This window comes from Kogia breviceps, chromosome 8, assembly GCF_026419965.1.
Source record: "Kogia breviceps isolate mKogBre1 chromosome 8, mKogBre1 haplotype 1, whole genome shotgun sequence".
NCBI classification, from domain to species: domain Eukaryota; kingdom Metazoa; phylum Chordata; class Mammalia; order Artiodactyla; family Physeteridae; genus Kogia; species Kogia breviceps.
The window spans coordinates 13518953-13538832 of record NC_081317.1 but is presented as its reverse complement, the minus strand read 5'-3'; the positions used below and the strand labels follow the sequence as shown (position 1 = coordinate 13538832).

Below are 19880 nucleotides of genomic sequence, written 5' to 3'. Positions count from 1 at the left end.
GGAACCGACAGCTTTGGGAGTAAACACAGTTCTTTCTCATCAGCCCTGAGACAATCTAATATAATCTTACAAATACCAGATTCCTAAGACCTGTCCATTTTCTCCTCTTCCATAAAGTGAAACAGTATGTAAAGCAAAAACAAAACAAAACAAACAAAAACAAAATCTTGAACAAGAAACTTATTCTTAGAATGGGTAGTCACTCCACATTCAGCTCTTTAGAAATATATATGCTTCACTGAAGAAAGGAGGACATTTTTCCATTTTGAGTATAATCAAAAGTCCCTTGAAGCAACCAAATTGATGAGTTGACTGATTTACAGCTCTAAGATGGAGCAATAAGTACCTAAGAAATGTATAGATTTTAAGGATTTTGAAAAACAAAATAAAACCAAAAGGAACCCAGACCCTCATGGAGTCCATTGCTGATTATTGGTGAGTTCTGGGTCTTCTCCTTGGCCAACAAGGCTGCCTTGATAGATGAAAGACTGAATGGAGAATGTCACTATCTGGGAAGGACAAGGGGGAAGAAAGAGGAGCTAGTGGCTCAGTCTGGAGCCTCTGTTCTCTTAGGCTGTGGTCCTATTACACTAAAATGACCAGGTGAAAAGTAACAATTTCACATCATGTTATCCTTCTGATATCTAACAACCATCTGGATGGTATTTCTCTGCCTCTGTACAGTAGGAACTATCCGGTTGTCCCGGAGCTGTCGAAAAGTAGCTTTACAGAGCTCAAGGAATGAGCTTTCAATCAGATGAGATTACATTTCTACTTCCGAGAAATGACAGTTTTTCAAACAGCTTCCCCCAGATTTAGTCCCAGATTATGAGTGGCTGCTTTAAACAAGCATGCAGCCTAAACATATTAAACAAAGTTTACCTTCGACACATTTGCACATTACTCCTTCACAGACTTTCTGAAGTTTGGTATGGGACATGCTATAAAACATGGTGCACTGTTTATCTGCAGCAATGAAAGTGTAGTTAGAAGAGGTGGCTTGATGAATGCACAATTTACCCCATCAATGAGTCCCTCCCACGGGGCCTTGGAGATCACCTATTCCAAACCCACTCTTTGTAATTGAGGCCCAAGGAAGTTAAATTATGAATTGCCTGTCCTAACATGGGCCCCTCTACCCTCAAAATATTCTCCCTTTCTGTGCTTGAAATTTTACTCTTCAATATTCATTTCTTAGAATGAAAATATTTGGTGCTTCAATGAATGAGAGGAAAAAAATTATGTTACATGAGAGTCTATTGAAAGAATTGTAATTGGTAATTATTTAGGCTGGAGAAGAAAAGAAACTATATATTTACATAGTTTTGGTTTTTTTTCTGTCACTCAAGGAGAAGAGAGGCTAACTATGTTCTATATGATTTCAGACGTAAAACTAGATTGAATGGGTCTCAGAGTTTGGTTCACTTTAAGAATTTTGTAACAAGTAGAACTGTCCAAAGTGAAGTCTTCTGTCTTGTGAACCAAAGCACTCTCCAATCACTTAATATTCTCAGAAGTGGCTGAATGGTCAAACGTGGGGGTCATTCATTCGACATTTATCGATACACATTATGTACCTGACACTGTGCTAGAGATTAGGGGCACAAGGATAAAAATATTCTGTCTGGGGTTGTGGAGAAACCAATAATAACAATGCAATGTGGCAACTGCTATAATAGAGCTCTCTGCAAAATGTGATGAGATTATAGGTGGAGGAGAAGTTGATTCTGGGAGGACTAAAGAAATAGTTGGGTGAGTGGGCATCTCTAAAAAGGAGAGATGCAATGAACAGTAAAACTAAACACCAAAGATAAACTTGAGGCAAAGAATTTAAGTTGGGAGCAGTCTAATCCAGTTATTCTAAACATGAAGAAACTGAGGACCAGAGAGGTGAGATGATTTGTTCAATGTCACACAGCAGTTGTTTGTCCAAGTGGGGAATGTTTGTGAGGAATGAGCCCTGGGAGAGGCGATATATAAAATCTGCAGGCCTCTAGTGCATTTCTACAGGTTCCATAATGAATACAAAGCAGTCCTCTGAAGAAACTTTAGAGTAGAGTTGATTACCTGGTCTGTGGTACTCATACACTGTGAAAGTAGTAGGACTCAGAAACCCAACTTGAAAAAGTTCAACTATCCGGAATCGAACACAAAGGAACTCATTGGAAGGAATCTGTTTGACAAATTCAAGGTTTAAGAAAATTATGGGAGAGGAGAGACTCATAATATTTTAGGCTGCAAATTTTGAATAGTAATAATAAATGAAGAATGATGAGAGGTGGAACTTACTGAATTCAGTTGCAGAATAACATGTCCATCTTTGATTTCATAATCAGTTAATAGTTGATCCACCCTTTCCACAAGCTACGGGAACAAAGAGGAAAGCTCAAATTTAATTTCATGGACTTTTTGTTTAAATGCATTCACCCAGTGATGGAATGTTAGGTCATGGGGATAGAATCCACTATTTAAAGACATTGAAGAGCAGCTCCTCTTCTTGAAAAAGTCTGAACATGTCATCGTATGCACTCACATTTTTCAGACCATGCAAGTATATGTCCCTATTTCACTTTGAAAAATAAAAACTTAGGTAGATTGTTGGTTTGAAAAGAATATTCTGACTGATTCTATGAAAGTGACTATTAGAAGGAATGGGAATAGCTTTGTTTGTAAAATAATGCAATAAATAAAAGCAAGTATCCATAACAACATTTAAAAGAAAACATTTACAGCTTTTAAGTCTTCTGGGTTTGCATTGACTCCAGTAGGCAAAGAGATATCCATCACCGCATGGGAGGACCCAGATGATGACTCTTCACTGGTGAGCTTGTAGCTAAAATAAATTAGAGATTAAGAAATGAAATAAATAAATGGATAAGATTCTTTAAGAAAAGCCCCTGTTCCTTGGTAGGCTTTAACTTTCTAATTTGAGTCTCCAGTTATTTGCTTCTTTACAATATATGTGTTGCAGTCTCTGAATTTTAGAGATGCGAGAGATTTCTGAGTATCTATTCCAACTCTTTACTCACTTGACAGGTAATCTCAATGGACCTCCATTCTGGGGTTGGAAGAGATCATAAAAGCCATTCGGTCCAAGCTCCTAATTAGCTAGTTGAGGAAACCAGGATGAGATAAGGTACTTGTTCAAGCTCACATGACTAGTTCACCTCAGAGCTGCATAAGTCTCTTGATTCTCATCCTAGTTCTTTTTCTAATGGAGAATATTCAAAGAAGAAAATTAATTATATATTGGAAAGAAACTCAATAAGCATGTTCAGGAAAAGACTGGCAGGAAACACACTAAAATCTTAGTAGCTACTTTCTCCGGATGATGAGATTATAAGTGATTATCTCTTTTCCATGCTTTTCTCTATTTTCTAAAATTTTCATAATAGATATTTTACTTTAAAAAATGTTTCAAGGACTATCCTTCGTCTAGGAATTATGCTTGTGGGGAAGCTGAGGAGAAAGGCAAAGGGGGTAAAATGGGAGATTTGGTTGATTTTGTTTTTGTTTTTCTGGTATGAGAGAAAAGAATACTGAAATTCCCATTTCAGTAAATTCCCAAATCAGGAAATTTGGGTTTTATCCCAGTTCTGCTGAGGGTTTTCCCCAAATTATTTTCCCTTTCTAGAGCTCATTTTCTTTTTTGTAAAATTAACTGTGAAGAAGTATAAACTCGTGTTTTAAATTTATCTTTATAATTCCAAGGCTTCATCTTGAGAGGCAGAGAGGCCTGCTGCTACAATTAAGCAAAGTTAGAATACTTAAAAGAGGAGCAGGTTGGTGGGGTAGGAACTGGATGGGAGTGTGGTTCTGCAAAGGTTGAGTTTTAGGTTCCAGCCTCACCTTATGATGTGGGAGAGGCAGCCGGACATTTGAGAGTGGAGCTTGGGAGAGCAATTGGGATTAAAGGAAGAGCCTGGTGAGACAGCTTCATAAAGGGGAAAATGAACTGATCTCACCCAAAGGAATAAATATGAGTGCAATGGGAGGTATTATTTGAATTAGTGAGGTGGCTAGGGACCTCTTTTCCCCAATCATATCTTATTGAACATATATAAAGCAGACCCTACTAGAAGTATTAGATGTCATATTTACCATAAAAATTTAAATATTATAAAATTTCTGGCTTATAAAAATTTAACCCCATTCTTCACCAAATTAACAATTTAGAACAAAATATAAGGCAACTTGGAACTGAAATGTGACATCTAGCGTCTCCCTAATTGGATGGGTGAGTGTCACCAGAGGCAGAGAGCTCTGGCTCACAGATGCAAATACTCTGTCAACATGATGGAAAAGGGCCTCCTGAGTGAAGAGTGTCCATGAAAAGTTGTTGGAGCCTTGATGACTGGTTGCCATGGTGACTGTTTCAACCGAGGAACAGAAACCTTCCTTTCAAGAAGCCCTTTGCCTGCTGCCAAGGACAGCAGTCTTTCCCAAAGGCATTTTGTTCCAGGAGAAGGAGAGAAAGGAAATCCTTTTTTCTTTTCTTATGAATACAACAGAGAAGCTGTAAAAAGCTAAATACACGAAAGAGACCCTCTGAACATAGAAATTGTGTGCTGGCATTTTTTAAATCAGGAGAGTGTATATTTGAAGGCAAAGAATTTCTCACATGAATAAGTGCTGCGCAGTTACATTTGGAATTTATCCAACCCAGCTTCAGCATCACAGAGCCCAAAGCATGTTCCACCTGGTTTTTTTGAACATTTTGTCCCCGGTTTATAAAAACCGAAGGGTAGAATATGCAGTATTACATCTCTGTTGCTATCTATTGTATATTAACAATCTGGAACTAGGCCTCCTGTCAATGAATTCAAGTGAACAAGTTTTTGATGAGAGCCTTTTAATGTATAGCAGAGTTGTGGAACTACCGGAAGGCAATTTGGGATCAGATAGTCCAATATCCTTACTTGACAGAAGAGGCCCAGAGAAGTAAGCTGATTTGCTGAAGGTCATGTGAGTATTTCATGGCAGAGGCTGCCCCACAGGTGTCCAGCTCCGCTATCATAGAGTCCTTTTGCCCACTCGGTGTGCCTCCCTGTAGGTGCCACACATTGATTCTAGCTCTGTCCAGAACAAGGTTGCTCATACCTCCCTGCGACAAGTGCTATGGGTTTAAACAGTGATCACACCCTGTCCTCTAGGAGAGACGTACCCAAGGGTGGGAATGGCAGGAAGCAAGCTGCCTGGGAAAGGGTGACCGTAACAGGACCTTAGGGAATGAGGAAGGGTGTGTGACGGGGAACAGATGGCAGAGACTGGCCAAGGAAGGAAGGAGGGACTTCGAGTGGGCTAGCTGATGAAGGAATCCTGAGAAGAGAGTGACTGGGCTAGGGACCACAGACAGGGCTGAGAAATGCTGGGAAGGAGGTGGTGAGAAATTCTGGACTATTCCTCAAGGTCAGTGGCCTCAGATTACACTGAGTGAAGGACGTGGTTTAGAAACTGGACTGGGCATCAGGGTCTGGGCTTTGAGGCCCTAGCTCTGCCTCTAACTCTGTGAGCATTTGGCCAGTTACTTCACCTCTTGTGGCCTCAGTTTCTTTACTTCTAAAATAAGAGGATTACTATATCATCCCTAAAATCCCTTTCAGCTCCAATCTATGACACAACTCTATGGAATTTCTAAGTTACCCATACTGAGTGCTTTGCATCATGTGTGATTATAAGTAAAAACAGCAAAATACCAGCCAGCTGTTGAGAATAGGAAGAATTAAGGAAACAGAACAGAACAGGAGGTACTAAGGGGTGGTGGAAAGAGGCAGAAGCCTGTGTTCTAGTCCTGGCTCTGCCATTAACTGATTCGCTCTGTGTGATCACTAAAGTATATATACATATTTTCAAAAACCTATATTTTCATAAACATTTTAGGATGGTGGTTTGGTAAGCAGAATAATGGCTTCCAAAGATGTCCACCTCTTAACCCCCTGAACCCGTGAATTTGTTACCTGACATAGCAAAAGGGACTTGTAGGTGTGATTAGGTTAAGGATCTTGAGCCAGGGCGATTCTCCTGATTGCTTATCTGCGTGGGCTCAATGTGATCACAGGGGTCTTTACAGGGGAAATAAACAGGAGAGTCAGAGAAGGAGGTTACGGTGGTGGAAGCAGGGGTCTGAGTCAGAGAGAGATACTGGAAGATGCTGCGTTGTTGGTTTTGAAGATGGAGGGAGGGGTCACAAGCCAAGGAAAGCAGGTGCCTCTGGAATCTGGAAAAGGCTAGGACGTGGATTCTCCCCTAGAGCCTCCAGAAGGAACGTGGCCCCAATAACGTCTTGATTTTAGGCCTTCTGACCCCCAGAATTATAAGATAATACATTTGGGTTGTTTGAAGTCATTACATTTATGGTAAATTGTTACTAGCAGCAATAGGAAACAAAGATAGTGGCCAATTCAGGCCTTGGAGTTAGTTTGCTAAGGGCTCAGCATCCATGGTTCTTAGCCCTGGCTACCATTAGAAGAACCTCCAGGGGTGAGCCCGGAGGGAGTTTTGCATAGTTCTGAAATCTCTCTAGCTGAATTCGATGTGCAACCTGACTTGAGAACCACCGGCTGGCTGATAACCGCCAGGGATTTTGCTGGGTGAACATGATTTTTCTAAGTAAAAGAGTGGAAGCTGCTTCTGAGAGAATCTTTTGCTCTTTCTTTTCCTAATACTTATATATCATATCTTTACCTTTCTGGAAGACAAATTAATATTTTAGTGTTCGAGTTAGAAAAAAGGCCAAAAATGGGAGAGAAAACTATATATGAGCAAAACAAAGCTGCTCTGTACAGTAAGTAGCTATTTAAGAATGGTGTGGAGAAAAGGGAACTCTCCTGCACTGTTGGTGGGAATGTAAATTGATACAGCCACTATGGAAAACAGTTCCTTAAAAAACTAAAACTAGAACTACCATATGACCCAACAATCCCACTACTGGGCATATATCCTGAGAAAACCATAATTCAAAAAGATACATGTACCACATTGTTCACTGCAGCACTAGTTACAATAGTCATGACATGGAAGCAACCTAGATGCCCATCGACAGATGAATGGATAGAGAAGATGTGGCACATATATACAATGGAATATTAGCTATAAAAAGGAACGAAATTGGGTCATTTGTAGAGACGTGGATGAATCTAGAGACTTTCATACAGAGAGAAGTAAGTCAGAAAGAGAAAAACAAATATCCTATATTAACGCATATATGTGGAACCTAGAAAAATGGTACAGATGAACCGGTTTGCAGGGCAGAAATAGAGACACAGATGTAGAGAACAAACGTATGGACACCAAGGGGGGAAAGTGGTGGGGGGGGGTGGTGGTGGTGGTGGGATGAATTGGGATATTGGGATTGACATATATACACTAATATGTATAAAATGGATAACTATAAGAACCTGCTATGTAAAAAAATAAATAAAATAAACTTCAAAAAAACCAAACCAAAACAAACAAACAAAAACAAATGAATGGATAAAGAAGATGTGACACATATATACAATGGAATATTACTCAGCCATAAAAAGGAACAAAATTGAGTTATTTGTAGTGAGGTAGATGGACTTAGAATCTGTCATACAGAGTGAAGTAAGTCAGAAAGAGAAAAACAAATACCGTATGCTAACACATACATATATGGAATTTTAAAAAGCGGTACAAATGAACCTAGTGGCAGGGCAGGAATAAAAACGCAGATGTAGAGAACAGACTTGAGGGCACGGGGAGGGGTGTGGGGAAGGGGAAGCTGGGATGAAGTGAGAGAGTAGCACTGACATGTATACACGACCAAATGTGAAATGGCTGGCTAGTGGGAAGCAGCCACATAGCACAAGAAGATCAACTTGATGCTTTGTGACGACCTAGAGGGATGGGATAGGGAGGGTGGGAGGGAGACACAAGAGGGCGGGGATGTGGGGATATATGTATACATATAGCTGATTCACTTTGTTGTACAGCAGAAACTAACACAACATTGTAAAGAATTTATACTCCAATAAAGATGCGAGAAAAAAAAAAGAATACCTGCTATGTTCCACATTAAAAAAGCGAACAATTTTGCATCTTCTGGACATTCTTATAATTCAAAAAGATTTGGAGAAATAATACTCTGGCAGAAGTGAGACCCTGAAGTCTACTTTCCCCTTGGTGGAAACGGGCTCACCTGGCACATGCCACTATGCGCTTGTATTCTGAGCTGCTGTAGCTGGTGGCTGGCACACACAGCAAACAAACAAGCAAACAAACAAACAAAAATAAGAGTAAACCGTTTTTAGCTGTTTTGCAACATGTCAGAACAGAATCATTAATGAGCACATCTCTAAACACACTTAAAAATGATTTGTGATTTGGAAGTTGTCACTTTTGATGATTTTAATGGAGATTCGTGGCTACTGACAATCCCAGGAAGTCTTGAAATCATTAGAACAGTTCTCCGCTCTCCAAGAACTTATAATTTAAGGAAGGAGTCACTTAAGGTAAACATGTGTTGGTCACGTGTCTGGGGGAGGTAGCAGGGAGGAAGAGCTGATGCCTGGATTTGCTGGTAGTTGGAAACTTCCTGCAGGAACGGGCTCCTGAGCCACAAACAGAAGCTATCAGGGCAGAGGGTAAAGGAGAACTGGGGTGTGCAAGTGGCCTTGCTTCTGGACTGGGAGGGGAGAACCAACCCATCAGAAGAGGGATGAGAGGGCCACAGGTTAAAAAAAAAAAAGGCACATTAAGAAAGGATCATAAGTCCTGGAGAGATCAAGTTGAAGGTGGGAGCAGAGAAATGTGCATTTGCCAGACTCCTTGGGATACAGAAAGGGTAAGGGATGGAAACTCAACAGAGTGATGAGAGAAATTCAGGGCCTGGGAATGGAACACTGACACAAAATAACAGAAATTCAAGTTTCTGAAATTAGACGCTTCTGTGGCTTTACAGCTAGTTACATTTTTTTTTATGCTAGTTACATTCTTAAAGTAATTTTTGGTCAAAACAATTTCTGGATCAATAGCGGATACATTTAGCTTAGATATTGTTATTTAATATCAATTTCCAACTATTATTAGTTACCTCTATTATAATAAATGGCAGTTATGTTCACTCAGATGTCAAACTGTTAAAGAATTTGAATAAGAATATTGTTTTTTTGATTTAGCATGTTTTTCCTAATCAGGGAAGCTCTTTGGCATTCTTTATGCTTAACCAAAATTATAGTGTAAATCACGCTGTTTTACCTTCAATTTTCTGGGTTTCAATTTTCAGATGGAAGCTGCAAATTTCCTCAGAGGTACTGGTTTTGTGAAACACAGTTTTTACCTATATTGGGACAAGTAAACAAGGATATTCTGTTTAAAATGGGGCGTGGAAAAGGTATTATGGCAGTACTGCGGCTGGAAATGAGATGCTTAAAGTATTTTCACCACCCAGTGCAAATGGTGTACGTTAAAAATCATTTTCCCAGCAACTGGACTTTCAGCAAACTCCACAATTTGAAACATGGCTGAGAAGCCCAAGGTAAGCAAAAAACGATCTCTGTCCAGTCAGAACCTTGGTCCAAATCCCACGCAGTCAAATCTGAGCACCTCACTCTACAGGAAAGTTTTTAAGACTTTCATCCTTGTGCCTGTACACTAATTTTACAGAGAACACCACAAGGTCATGACGTATGGTTTTATTCAGCCCACAAACCACTGTGGTAACAACAAATTATAGGTGTGCATGGAAGGGCAGGGGTGCTGCCAGAAGTAGGTATAGTGAGAGTAACCAGAAGTGACAGAAAAGTGCACCCTCCATTTCCCCACCCTCATGCAATCTTATAAACAGTCTTTGAAGGAATAAATGTACTAAAGATGAGCACAATTAAATAATCAATAGAATGCTAACTTATGCTCAGAATACATAGTTTATTTTATTTTAGGCATTTGGCAGTTACACGTTTTTCTAAGCTGTTTATGTGTGTCCATGTAATCTATGGTTAAAAATAGAAGAAACTTAAGCCCTTACATATCCATCAATCCCCAATGATGCTGGACAAATGAGGTAAGGCTGTATTATAAACCATCACATCCATGTATATACATGTATGAGTGTATACATACAAGTCACATGTCTATATACATATATAGACATAAAAATTATTTATCTCTCTATATAGTTATATATATACATAACTTCCACAAATACACAGACTACATACATATAAAGATTAATAAAACCATTTTCAAAAAGAAATTGTGGGGACAGCTCCCAAGATAGCTAGAAAGAATGATAAATGACTCTTACCTCAGTCATGGTTACCCAAGCCCAGATTTCTGTAACTTTGTGGCAAAGTCCCTAACTTTCTTTTATGTTACTTAGTACAAGCTGACACATAACCCCAATTAAGTCGGCTTTCCGTGAAATACTCACATGCACTGTAGCCAAGCCATTGTTTTGTCCCGTACTTAGGACGACAAGATCATCATTGAAAGGCACCTGGAAAGAGTTTTGCATTCAATATTATTTCTCATGCTTATTTACTTTGCACAAACACGGATTTGTAGGCTGTGGACAGTAAGAACTATTTCCAGTTACTTGTATGTTTAAATATACCTTAAAATAATCTAAAATATGGTAATTAGAAAAATACATATTAGCATCTGTAACATGATTTCAAAGGTCCCATCCGAGTATAAAATACTATTAAAAAATCCTTTATTTACCTCTACTGGCCTCCCAAGGAAATTCTTCTCTGTCATCTTGTAATGGTAGAGGTCACCTTTATGCTTGTAAGAGACTTTGATATCCATATTCAAGCGGAGTTTTTTAACCAGGAGTGAATACTCTGTCAGGCCCTCAATGGCATTAATTGTATCCTATCAACAATCAGCAAGGCACAAAAATAGGTTTACTTATTTATGTACTCTCTGTTTACAAATACCCTTTCTTATGAGAAGATGAGTCAGCATTGCCTGGAGATGAAACTCCAGCTGACTGAGTGAAACTGGTTAAGGGTCCCCATGTGGAGGTGGAAGGAAGATCTCTCCCTCCCCCAATAAGGATGCTGCTGTTAGCAGGGACAGAAAGGCAGCGTGGCCTCGCGTCCAGGTTCTCTACCTGTCCTGAGCACGTGACTTCAGGCACATCACTCTTTGCAGAATACCTCCAACTCCTTGCATGACAATGTATCTCCATCCAATCCTTAAGTCTCAGCTTAACTATCCGCATGGTGAAGCCATAAAGAACCTCCCCCTTCTCATTATTCGCTTTTAATGTTCTTCCCTTCTGCCCTTTAGAGCATTCATCTCAATTGGTAATATTTTTACGTAGAGTTTATCATTGGTGTCCCCCACTGCAATATAAGATTCATGGGGGCAAGTAGTATATTTTTCTTGGCATCCATTACATTTAGTAAGTACACACACATGGTAGCTATTCAACAAGTACTTGTTGAAGGAATAAATGGATGAACTTAATTTTTCTGGACTTCATCTTCTTCATCTACAAAATTAGGAAATGTGGCTGGATCAGAGATAGCAAACTTGTGGCTACCCTCTCTGCCCATGTCCACGCAGCCAGCGCTAATAAGTGGGGTCCTCTTTTCTCTAAGCCTCCAGTTGTACCCACGATGAAACCGTTTGCCTCCCCGGATTAGATGATCACTAATGTCACCCTGAAGGACCCCTCTAGCTCTAAATTTTATATACATATACACACACACCCCGTCATTGTCCAAGCATCCAGGGTAACATTTGAGACAAACTTGAATGTAGATGTACACTAAACAACCGCATATAGTTATAATGTAAAATATACATACTTAAATGAGTTTACATTGGTAGGTAGATAGATAAACATGTTAATAATCAGTATTCCTCTCACTTTTTATTTGTTTTGTGGAAGGGAACATCAGTACCTTTGCATGGCAGCTGCTGTTTCTTACATAGGATTTAACTCTCCTAGCCCTTCATGGTAATTAAGAATCGTAAAGGAAGTGCTGGGCTTAGAGTCAGGAAATGTGAGTTCTGATTTTGGCTCTGCCACTAACTCCCTCAATGAACCTCCTGAGGCTGACTTGCTCCTCTGTATAAGAAGGGTGTCAATGCACATATCCATTAGGGTCCTTGATTCTAGTCCTTTATTCATATCTTTGGTATGCTCCCTTGGTGACAGAAGCATGGAGGTCAGAAGGAGTGTGGAATGTGTGGTGTGGGAGGCACATAAAAATATCTCCAGGAGGATGGACCGTGAGAAAGAAACATTACCTGGGTCGAATAAAAGCCACCTCCATACCTCTGCTCTTCTGATAGCCATTTGATGATTAGATTAACGTAATTCATGTCTTTCAAGCTCAGGCTGGTAAGTAAGGCATAGGCCGTGGTTTCTACCATGCGTGCTGTGCCGGTATAAGGTGCAGAGCTGTCTTTCTGTTGAAGATCATCTTTCCAAAAACGATATATTGGTGGATTACCTGAACATCAACAAATCACACTGGTAAATATGATGAAAAGTGTGAATTGGCGTAACAATTCTAGCAAGTTTCTAGATGTTTCTTCTGGTAGTGGCCTTCTGGTTTCCAGAAATTTTTTACTCTTTTGTAAGAAGAACTTTCTCAAGGTGACCAATACAAACAAGATCCCTTAATACAGGGCTCTTTTAACCTATAATGGAAAAAATCTAAAAAAGAATGTAAACATATTTATATGTATATAATATATATGTATTTTATATATATATATATAAAATTGACTATAGTTCCCTGTGCTATCCAGTAGGGCCTGGTTGTTTATCCATTCTATATATGATAGGTTGCATCTGCCAATCCCAACCTCCCACTCCATCCCTCAAAATTTTGATGTTATCTATTGACACATCAGAATTACCTGATTTGCATGACTTTGTACAAAATGTTTTCCCTCACTCGCGGAGGCTGTATTTAGAATGAAAGTTTTAGTTTTTAAAGATACTTCCAGATCAAACATTATTTGAATTATTAAGTTCCCTTCTAGCTCTTAAATTCTATGATTTTATGATTCATTTCTTACAATACCCAAGACATTTCTTTTGTGTTATTTGAAAAGTATTATACAAGTGGTTTCGAGGTATATGTTAAGAGTCAGTCATTTTTAAATGATGACAGAAGTCAAATTTTGTAGATAATGATAAACCTCATGTAAGATTTATTAAACTTTTAGAAAACCTTAGTCAGCAGACGGCTCAGAAGTGCCCAACCATGCCGGTGCTGGTCTAGGCACATCGGCCAATGACCACAGCTCCTCTCTATTTCTTTACTCTTGACCCACAGGAAGCAATATCTTTACTCCTCAAAATGAAATATATACCTTTGTAGTCAACCTGGTACAATACAAGCTAGGTCATGCACTCTCCTGGGGCTCACACTGGCCCCCATAGCACCTTGATGTGAATGAGACTCAGGCACCCCTTGCTCAGGGTAGAAGCTGACTCAAACTAGGGTGCATGGATGGGGGAGCAGAGCACAGGCTGGATTTCAGCCTTAATTCACCTGCTTGCTTGCGTGCTTTGTACATTGCACAACTGTATACAGGAGTCCTGCAGAGCTCCAGTAATGACCTCCAAGGTCCTACATGGCACTCCCTCACCCTTTCCTTCCCTGACATCATCACTTCTTACCCTTAGCTCTTTTCTCTCCAGCCATATTGGCCTCCTGGCCTTTTTAGAGCACCAGGCATGCTCCTACCTCAGTAATATGCAAAGTTGTTTCTCCACCAGGAAACACCCTTCCACAGAGCCACTGGCTTGCTCCTCACCTCCTTCAGGTCTTGACTCAAACACCATCTTCTTAGTGAGGCTTAAGCCTGACAACCCCATCTAAAATTACAACCCACCCCCTCGCCCTGTCTCACTTCCCTGCTTCATTTTTCTTCACATCAGTCATCACTAAGCTATTCAGTATATTAAATGTTTTAGCTATTTATCGTGTTTGTCTCTCCCTAACTGGAACGTAAGTTTCATGATGGTCTGAATTTTTTTTTTTTTTTTTTTTGGTCCGTTGCTTTATCCCCAGAGCCTAGAACAGTGCCTGGTGCCTAGGAGGTACTCAATACTCAATACACTCAATACACATTCATTCCTTTGTTGAATTAAGGAATGAATAAAAATGTTCTGAATGAGTGACTAAGTCAATGAATAACAGCAGTTATTCCATTGTATTGTGATGATTTGTTTCTTGAGGGCAGGGATGGTGTCTCACTCCACTCTATGCATGCCACCACCCCTTCCCCAATTAGCAGATGCTACGTGCCTAGTAGACACTTGCCAAGTACCTGTCAGGAACAAGTCATACCTTTAACCAAAGCTTCCTTCTTCAGGGCTGAGACAATTGAACGAAACTGTGGGTGTGTTTTATCTCCCAGGGAAAGGGCAAAAGCAGCAATGGCCAGTGTAAAAGTACTCTGGGTCGAGAGGGTATTTTCAAGCAGAAAGGTGTCAGCTTTAGTTACAGCTGTGCTGACTTTCTGGAAACAAGAGCAGAAGATACCTAAGTTTCTTTGTCAAGCATCGGCCTATAAACTGATGGGAACTGCCCCCAGGTGGCACCACTCTGGGGCAGGCAAGGTGAAGGGTGGAAAGAGAAATGACCTAATGGAAATGGATGGTGTCTCCCTGAAGCAAATCCTTCCGGGAGAAGGAGCAGAGTGTAACCTGGAAAGTGAAAACGAGATTGTCCACATCCAGTTGTTTTAGTTTCTGAATCCTCCCCTCCTCGGTAGAGGCTTTTCCACTGAATTTCTGCTTCGCATGTCAGACCTAGCCTCTGGGAAGTAGAAGCACCAAGTATAGACACGGCTTTCTCCATTCGCCCCCAGCATAGCTGAGACAGATTTACATTTTCAAAAGGAGTTTTACTAACTAAAACCGTCAGTAGCAGAAAAAGAGCCAAGCTGTCAAAGTACTTTTTTTTTTTTTTTTTTTTGCGGTACGCGGGCCTCTCACTGCTGTGGCCTCTCACTGCTGCGGCCTCTCCCGTTGCGGAGCACAGGCTCCGGACGCGCAGGCTCAGCGGCCATGGCTCACGGGCCCAGCCGCTCCGCAGCACGTGGGATCTTCCCGGACCGGGGCACGAACTCGTGTCCCCTGCATTGGCAGGTGGACTCTCGACCACTGCGCCACCAGGGAAACCCTCAAAATACATTTTGATCCTAAGGATTCCTGGGAAGATAGTCTTTGTCCTGAGACAACTAAAGTAGTTATTTTGGGTAAGTGGATGAGGAGGCAGCACGTGCCTCGCTGCTGACATCCTGCCTGGCACATTCTCTCCCAGCGCCACTGCTAACTTCTTGTTGATTATTTTTGTCTTGCTGGATATATATATATATAAAACAATTCTCTTGAACTAAACTAAACAATTATTTTGTTTTGTGGTTCGAGTCCTATCAATCCCCTTGTGTTTTTCCATCTTGGTTCTGTCTGCTGGTCTGAAGGACATGTCTAATTTACTTCCCAGATCACGGTCTCAATTCTGTTAGCCTTTGGAATCTTCTATATTGATTCACTTAAGTGGATCCTCTCCTTTCTCCCTTCAGCTTCCAGGCAAATGAAACGGCACAACCCAAGGCCGCAAACGTGGTATGGGGCGTCCTCAACAGTTCTGTGACACAGAGAACCTCAACACTCTGTATTCCGGGTTATAGAACAACAGTCACATACGTGGCATAGGATTTGGCAGAGGTAAGAGTAGGAAGCTGCGGACACGGGGTCATTTTCTCATCACAGTCAGAAGTTATCTGTTCTAATCACACAGCTCTACAAGTCAGTAGCCTGTGACATGGGACAATTAAATTCACCTTTCCTACTAAGGCCTCAGCTTTCTCAACTGTCAATGAGTGGGTTGGACTAGATATTCTCTAGTATCTATCATAATTCTGAAATCCTTAAATTCTGGAGTTAAAGTTATTTTCAAGCCCTCCTCTTACCTTCCCCCCTCCCCCCAAGAATATGGTACGGAAAAAGACCATGGGTGTTGGAGAAAGAAAACTCTTACTTACCTCCAGAGGGCATATATCAAAGGCCTTTCTAATTCCAATCACAGCAAAGGCTGTAAGATATAAAGTTTTCTCTCGGGCTTCAGTGGGCAAGGTACCCTAAAAAGGAGAGTGAACTGGTGTCTTTAAAGTGAAGTGACCTGGTTCTAATCTCCACTTTGGACCTACTCTCCTTCTCTCCCTTCATGCACTCTAGTCGGACTGCTTGCGTTTTTTCAAAGCTCTGAGTCTTACATGCTTTCACTTGCTTTTCTCTCCTCCGCCCTCTACCCTGTAGCTCCACTTCATACCTCTTCACCGTGTTCAAGTTCACCCTCTCCTTCCAGACCCTGTTAAAATGCCACCTCCTCTGCGAAGCACTGTTCTGTCTCTGTTCTCCCACATTTTCTCCTCTTGGGGCAGTGACGTTCTTATGCAATGCTTCCAAGACCTTCCAGTAAGTAAACTTTACTTTTCTCTCCGGCTTTACTTTGTTCCACTCACCCTCTGGACTTCTCAGCTCCAGCTCTTTTAATGAACCACCCTCTCTGTGTTTCAAGATAACAGGCATGATGTTTGCTCCACTTGCAAAACTCTGCCTGCCTCCCTCCTACCTAGCTCCCAGGGACCTGGTCAACCCATTTTCTCAACTCTCCCAATCTAGGTTAGAGTTCCTGCTTTCAAAGAAACTGTATTTCCCTTTTCTTAACATGAATCACACACTTGTCACTTACTCAGTGTCTGACTTCTCTGCTAGACTGTAACTGCCATGGCCTCAGTGACCACACCTGTTTTGTTCAATGTTATGTCCCCACCATGTAGCACTTTGTACACATTCAATACATACTTATTGAATAAATAAATGAACACAAACACTTAAATCTTGGTTAGAGTTATTAGCATTTATACCCCACTTTCCCTGCCAGTGTGTGAGCTCCTTCATGGCAGGGATACTCTCTGGTCCATCCTTCCTACTCTTCCTCCCCCATGGTGCCCCAAATAGGTCCTTGCATGTTGTAGGTGCTTAGTGAATGGTTGTTGAATGGATTCGAATAGATGGATGGATGGGTGGGATAGTAAAAAAAATTGTTGTAGTATTTTACTCTTCAAATAGCACCTAGATGATGTCAGTTGCCCCATTTCTTGTGTGAGTCCTAATCGGTCCTAATTATGGGACTCCTGTCAGCCAAGAGGCCACTTGTGCCTGATATGAAAGGGATTGGATTGGGGCAGGCAAAATAAATAAATAAATAAAAGCTGTTGGATCCTAAAAAATACATTCTAGGAGTAGAAGGTGTTGTAGCAGTATTTTGCAGAGATTTTGCAATTCAAGCTTGTAAGTGGATTCCAATTTCAAACAGCACTTTGTTGTACTTTTAATAAATTGACCCCACTCTTTCTAACAGAGTGTAAATAGGATCCCTTCCATGTTTCACAACATCTTGCAGGCTTGACCTGTAAGAAGGCTCTGACGTTCAAGTTCAGATTCATACCAAGTGTACGTGGACAAATTAGCACATTTTACCCATTCTGAGATCACTAGCACTTGTACCCTGTGACCCACTAATGCCTGTTACACCAGATGTCCAAGATCTCATTCATCTGACGTATGCTAAATTGTCTGAAGAGCAGGATGAGAAGACCTTTCAAATTCTTTGTACACAAGAGAAGTTTCTTGAAGGATTGCATATATTCTCCCCTCTCTTTTTCATTCTTATAAAATGGATGAGAACACAACTCAAACTTGTAAATAAAACTATTGCTCATCTGTGCATTTGGTTTCCTTACCTGTAATTTTATTGGTTGATAGTCGGAATTTTCCTTGAACGATCCATTTTCTAGTTGACAATTCTCAACCAGCCACAATAAAGAATTACAAATTAAATTTTGGTTCTGATCTATATATTTACTTATTTGTCCAAGTACTCTTAAAGCAAAAGCTGTTAACCTTTGAGACAAAATCAAATAAATAAACATTTAGACATTGAATCCCTTTTGGCTTTCAACTTTCAGTGTGTTTTAGTTCATACAGTGTTTATTCTTGAAAAGAAAATAATGTTTTAAAATGCACAATTCCAAAGTAAGTTGTTACCATTTCACAAGGGCAGGGAAGATTTCAGGAAGATCTCCAAAAACAATCAAATGTGAGCAGCACATCTTCTGTGACTGCAACATTGTTAGCTTGTACACAAGCTGAAAATTGATGCCTGATGGTAAAAAAAATTCTTCTTTCTCTAAAGTTAAAGACAATAGTGTTGAAACAAATAGTTTTGTGTTAAAGCACTGACTCATGAACATGCGATATGGAGAGGCGAAATCATAAAATTCTAGATTGTAAAATTTGTACAAGCTATCTGATCTAAATCCTAGTCTGAGGTCTGAATTCTCTTCCTCAACATCCGTGGGAGTGTTTATCTCGCTTCCACTTGAGCCATGTTATTGATGCAGAACTCACCACCTCCCAAGGAAGCTCTAGTTATTATGATTACTTAGTCAGAAAGCAAGTTCAGTCTCTACTGTCTCTCAAAGAATATCGGAGGGGATCTAAATACTTCATGACCCCATGTGCCCCTTATGCCTCCTTTCCTCCCCTCCAGTTCCTTCGCTCAACAGCCCAGGAGCCAGAAGCCCTTGAGACTCAGACCACTTGACTCTCTCCCTCACTTTAAAATTTTGTTTTCCTTTTCCTTTTTAAAGCAATATTATTCTTAGTACTTTTTGTATCTTCCCTGTATTTCTAAAAAAAAAAAATTTTTGGAAAGTATTCAGGTGTTGGCCATTTTCTTCTATGTGTGTTTATCTCCAAAGGAACTCATGGAGTTGGGCCTGGGGTGGTTTTGGGTCCAAGTGTTTCTATGTTTCTGGCTGAACACCATCCACTCAGTCTTGCCCAGAATCTTGAGAGGCTCTGGGGGTTTCCTGAGAGGCTATCGCATCTTCTCGTGGGGATTTCTGTTCTCCAGGCACTTAGTTTCCAGCTCCTGCTGTGGTGTTTTCCAGTCTGTATCGACCCCCCACTCCCTGCATCCTGGGTTTTATCCTCTGGTTGCCATACTCCAGGGGCCTGTGTGTCTTTCAAAATGTGCCACCCACACAGGGTCAGACCCACTTCTAAGGTACAATCTGTGAAACGTGGTGACTGGTTGGATATAAAGCCAAAAGGAAAGGGAGGAATCAAACTTGGTCAGCGGAGGACAAAGTATTGCTGTGCACTGATTAGGGGAACAGAGGAACAAAAGAATGAATTTGGCATGGAATGTGTTCAAAGGGCTTTTGGCTCCCAAGCCACAGAAATGTGGATCTGGAGCTTAGGAAAGAAGATAGGCCTTGAGACGTGATTAGAGAATCATCTGCATAGGAAATATGGAAGTCACGGGCAAAGATGAGATTTGCACAAGGAGAGAGTCTAGAAAATGAGGGTCAAGGATAAAATCCTGGGGACTCTCAACAGTTAAAGGGCATAATTTAAAAGACAATTATTCTAGATTGTAAACCCCTTAAAAGTGTTTCATATAGTAGAACCTACAAAGTACCTGTCACAGTGTTTTTAGTAAATATTTTGTCAAAGCACGATATTATGTTTTGAAAATAAGTTGCCATATGGATTTATTAATTCAGACTGACTTTCCATCAAATAATCAGAATTTTGGAAGTTATTATGCTTCACCAATTAAGTACTTACAGAGCACCTACTATATGCCAGGTACATACCAGACACTAGGAATACTCGAAACTGCCCACATACAGCTTACATTCTAGTGGTGAGACAGACAATAAGTGTGATAAGTAAGAATGCTAGTGATAAATTCTAAAGAGCAAAGGAAAGCTGGGGAGAAGAATATGAAGTGTTGGGATGGGAACGGCATGCTAGATAGAATGATCAACAGAGGCCTCATTGAGAAGGTGACTTTTGG

General features: G+C 40.6%; 1 protein-coding gene across 1 annotated transcript in view; it reads right to left on the bottom strand.

Moving 5' to 3' along the window:
- Positions 1–19880, bottom strand: part of C5 (complement C5) — a 79783-nt gene that overhangs the window by 9251 nt on the left and 50652 nt on the right. The window contains exons 26-37 of the mRNA XM_059073185.2: positions 17755–17914; positions 15991–16086; positions 14289–14460; positions 12229–12434; positions 10687–10839; positions 10394–10459; positions 9220–9301; positions 8162–8210; positions 2731–2833; positions 2290–2364; positions 2068–2173; positions 883–966 (exon numbers count right to left, since the gene is read on the bottom strand). Of these exons, the coding sequence (XP_058929168.1) occupies positions 883–966; positions 2068–2173; positions 2290–2364; positions 2731–2833; positions 8162–8210; positions 9220–9301; positions 10394–10459; positions 10687–10839; positions 12229–12434; positions 14289–14460; positions 15991–16086; positions 17755–17914 (1352 nt within the window). The remainder of the gene's footprint in view (positions 1–882; positions 967–2067; positions 2174–2289; positions 2365–2730; positions 2834–8161; positions 8211–9219; positions 9302–10393; positions 10460–10686; positions 10840–12228; positions 12435–14288; positions 14461–15990; positions 16087–17754; positions 17915–19880) is intronic.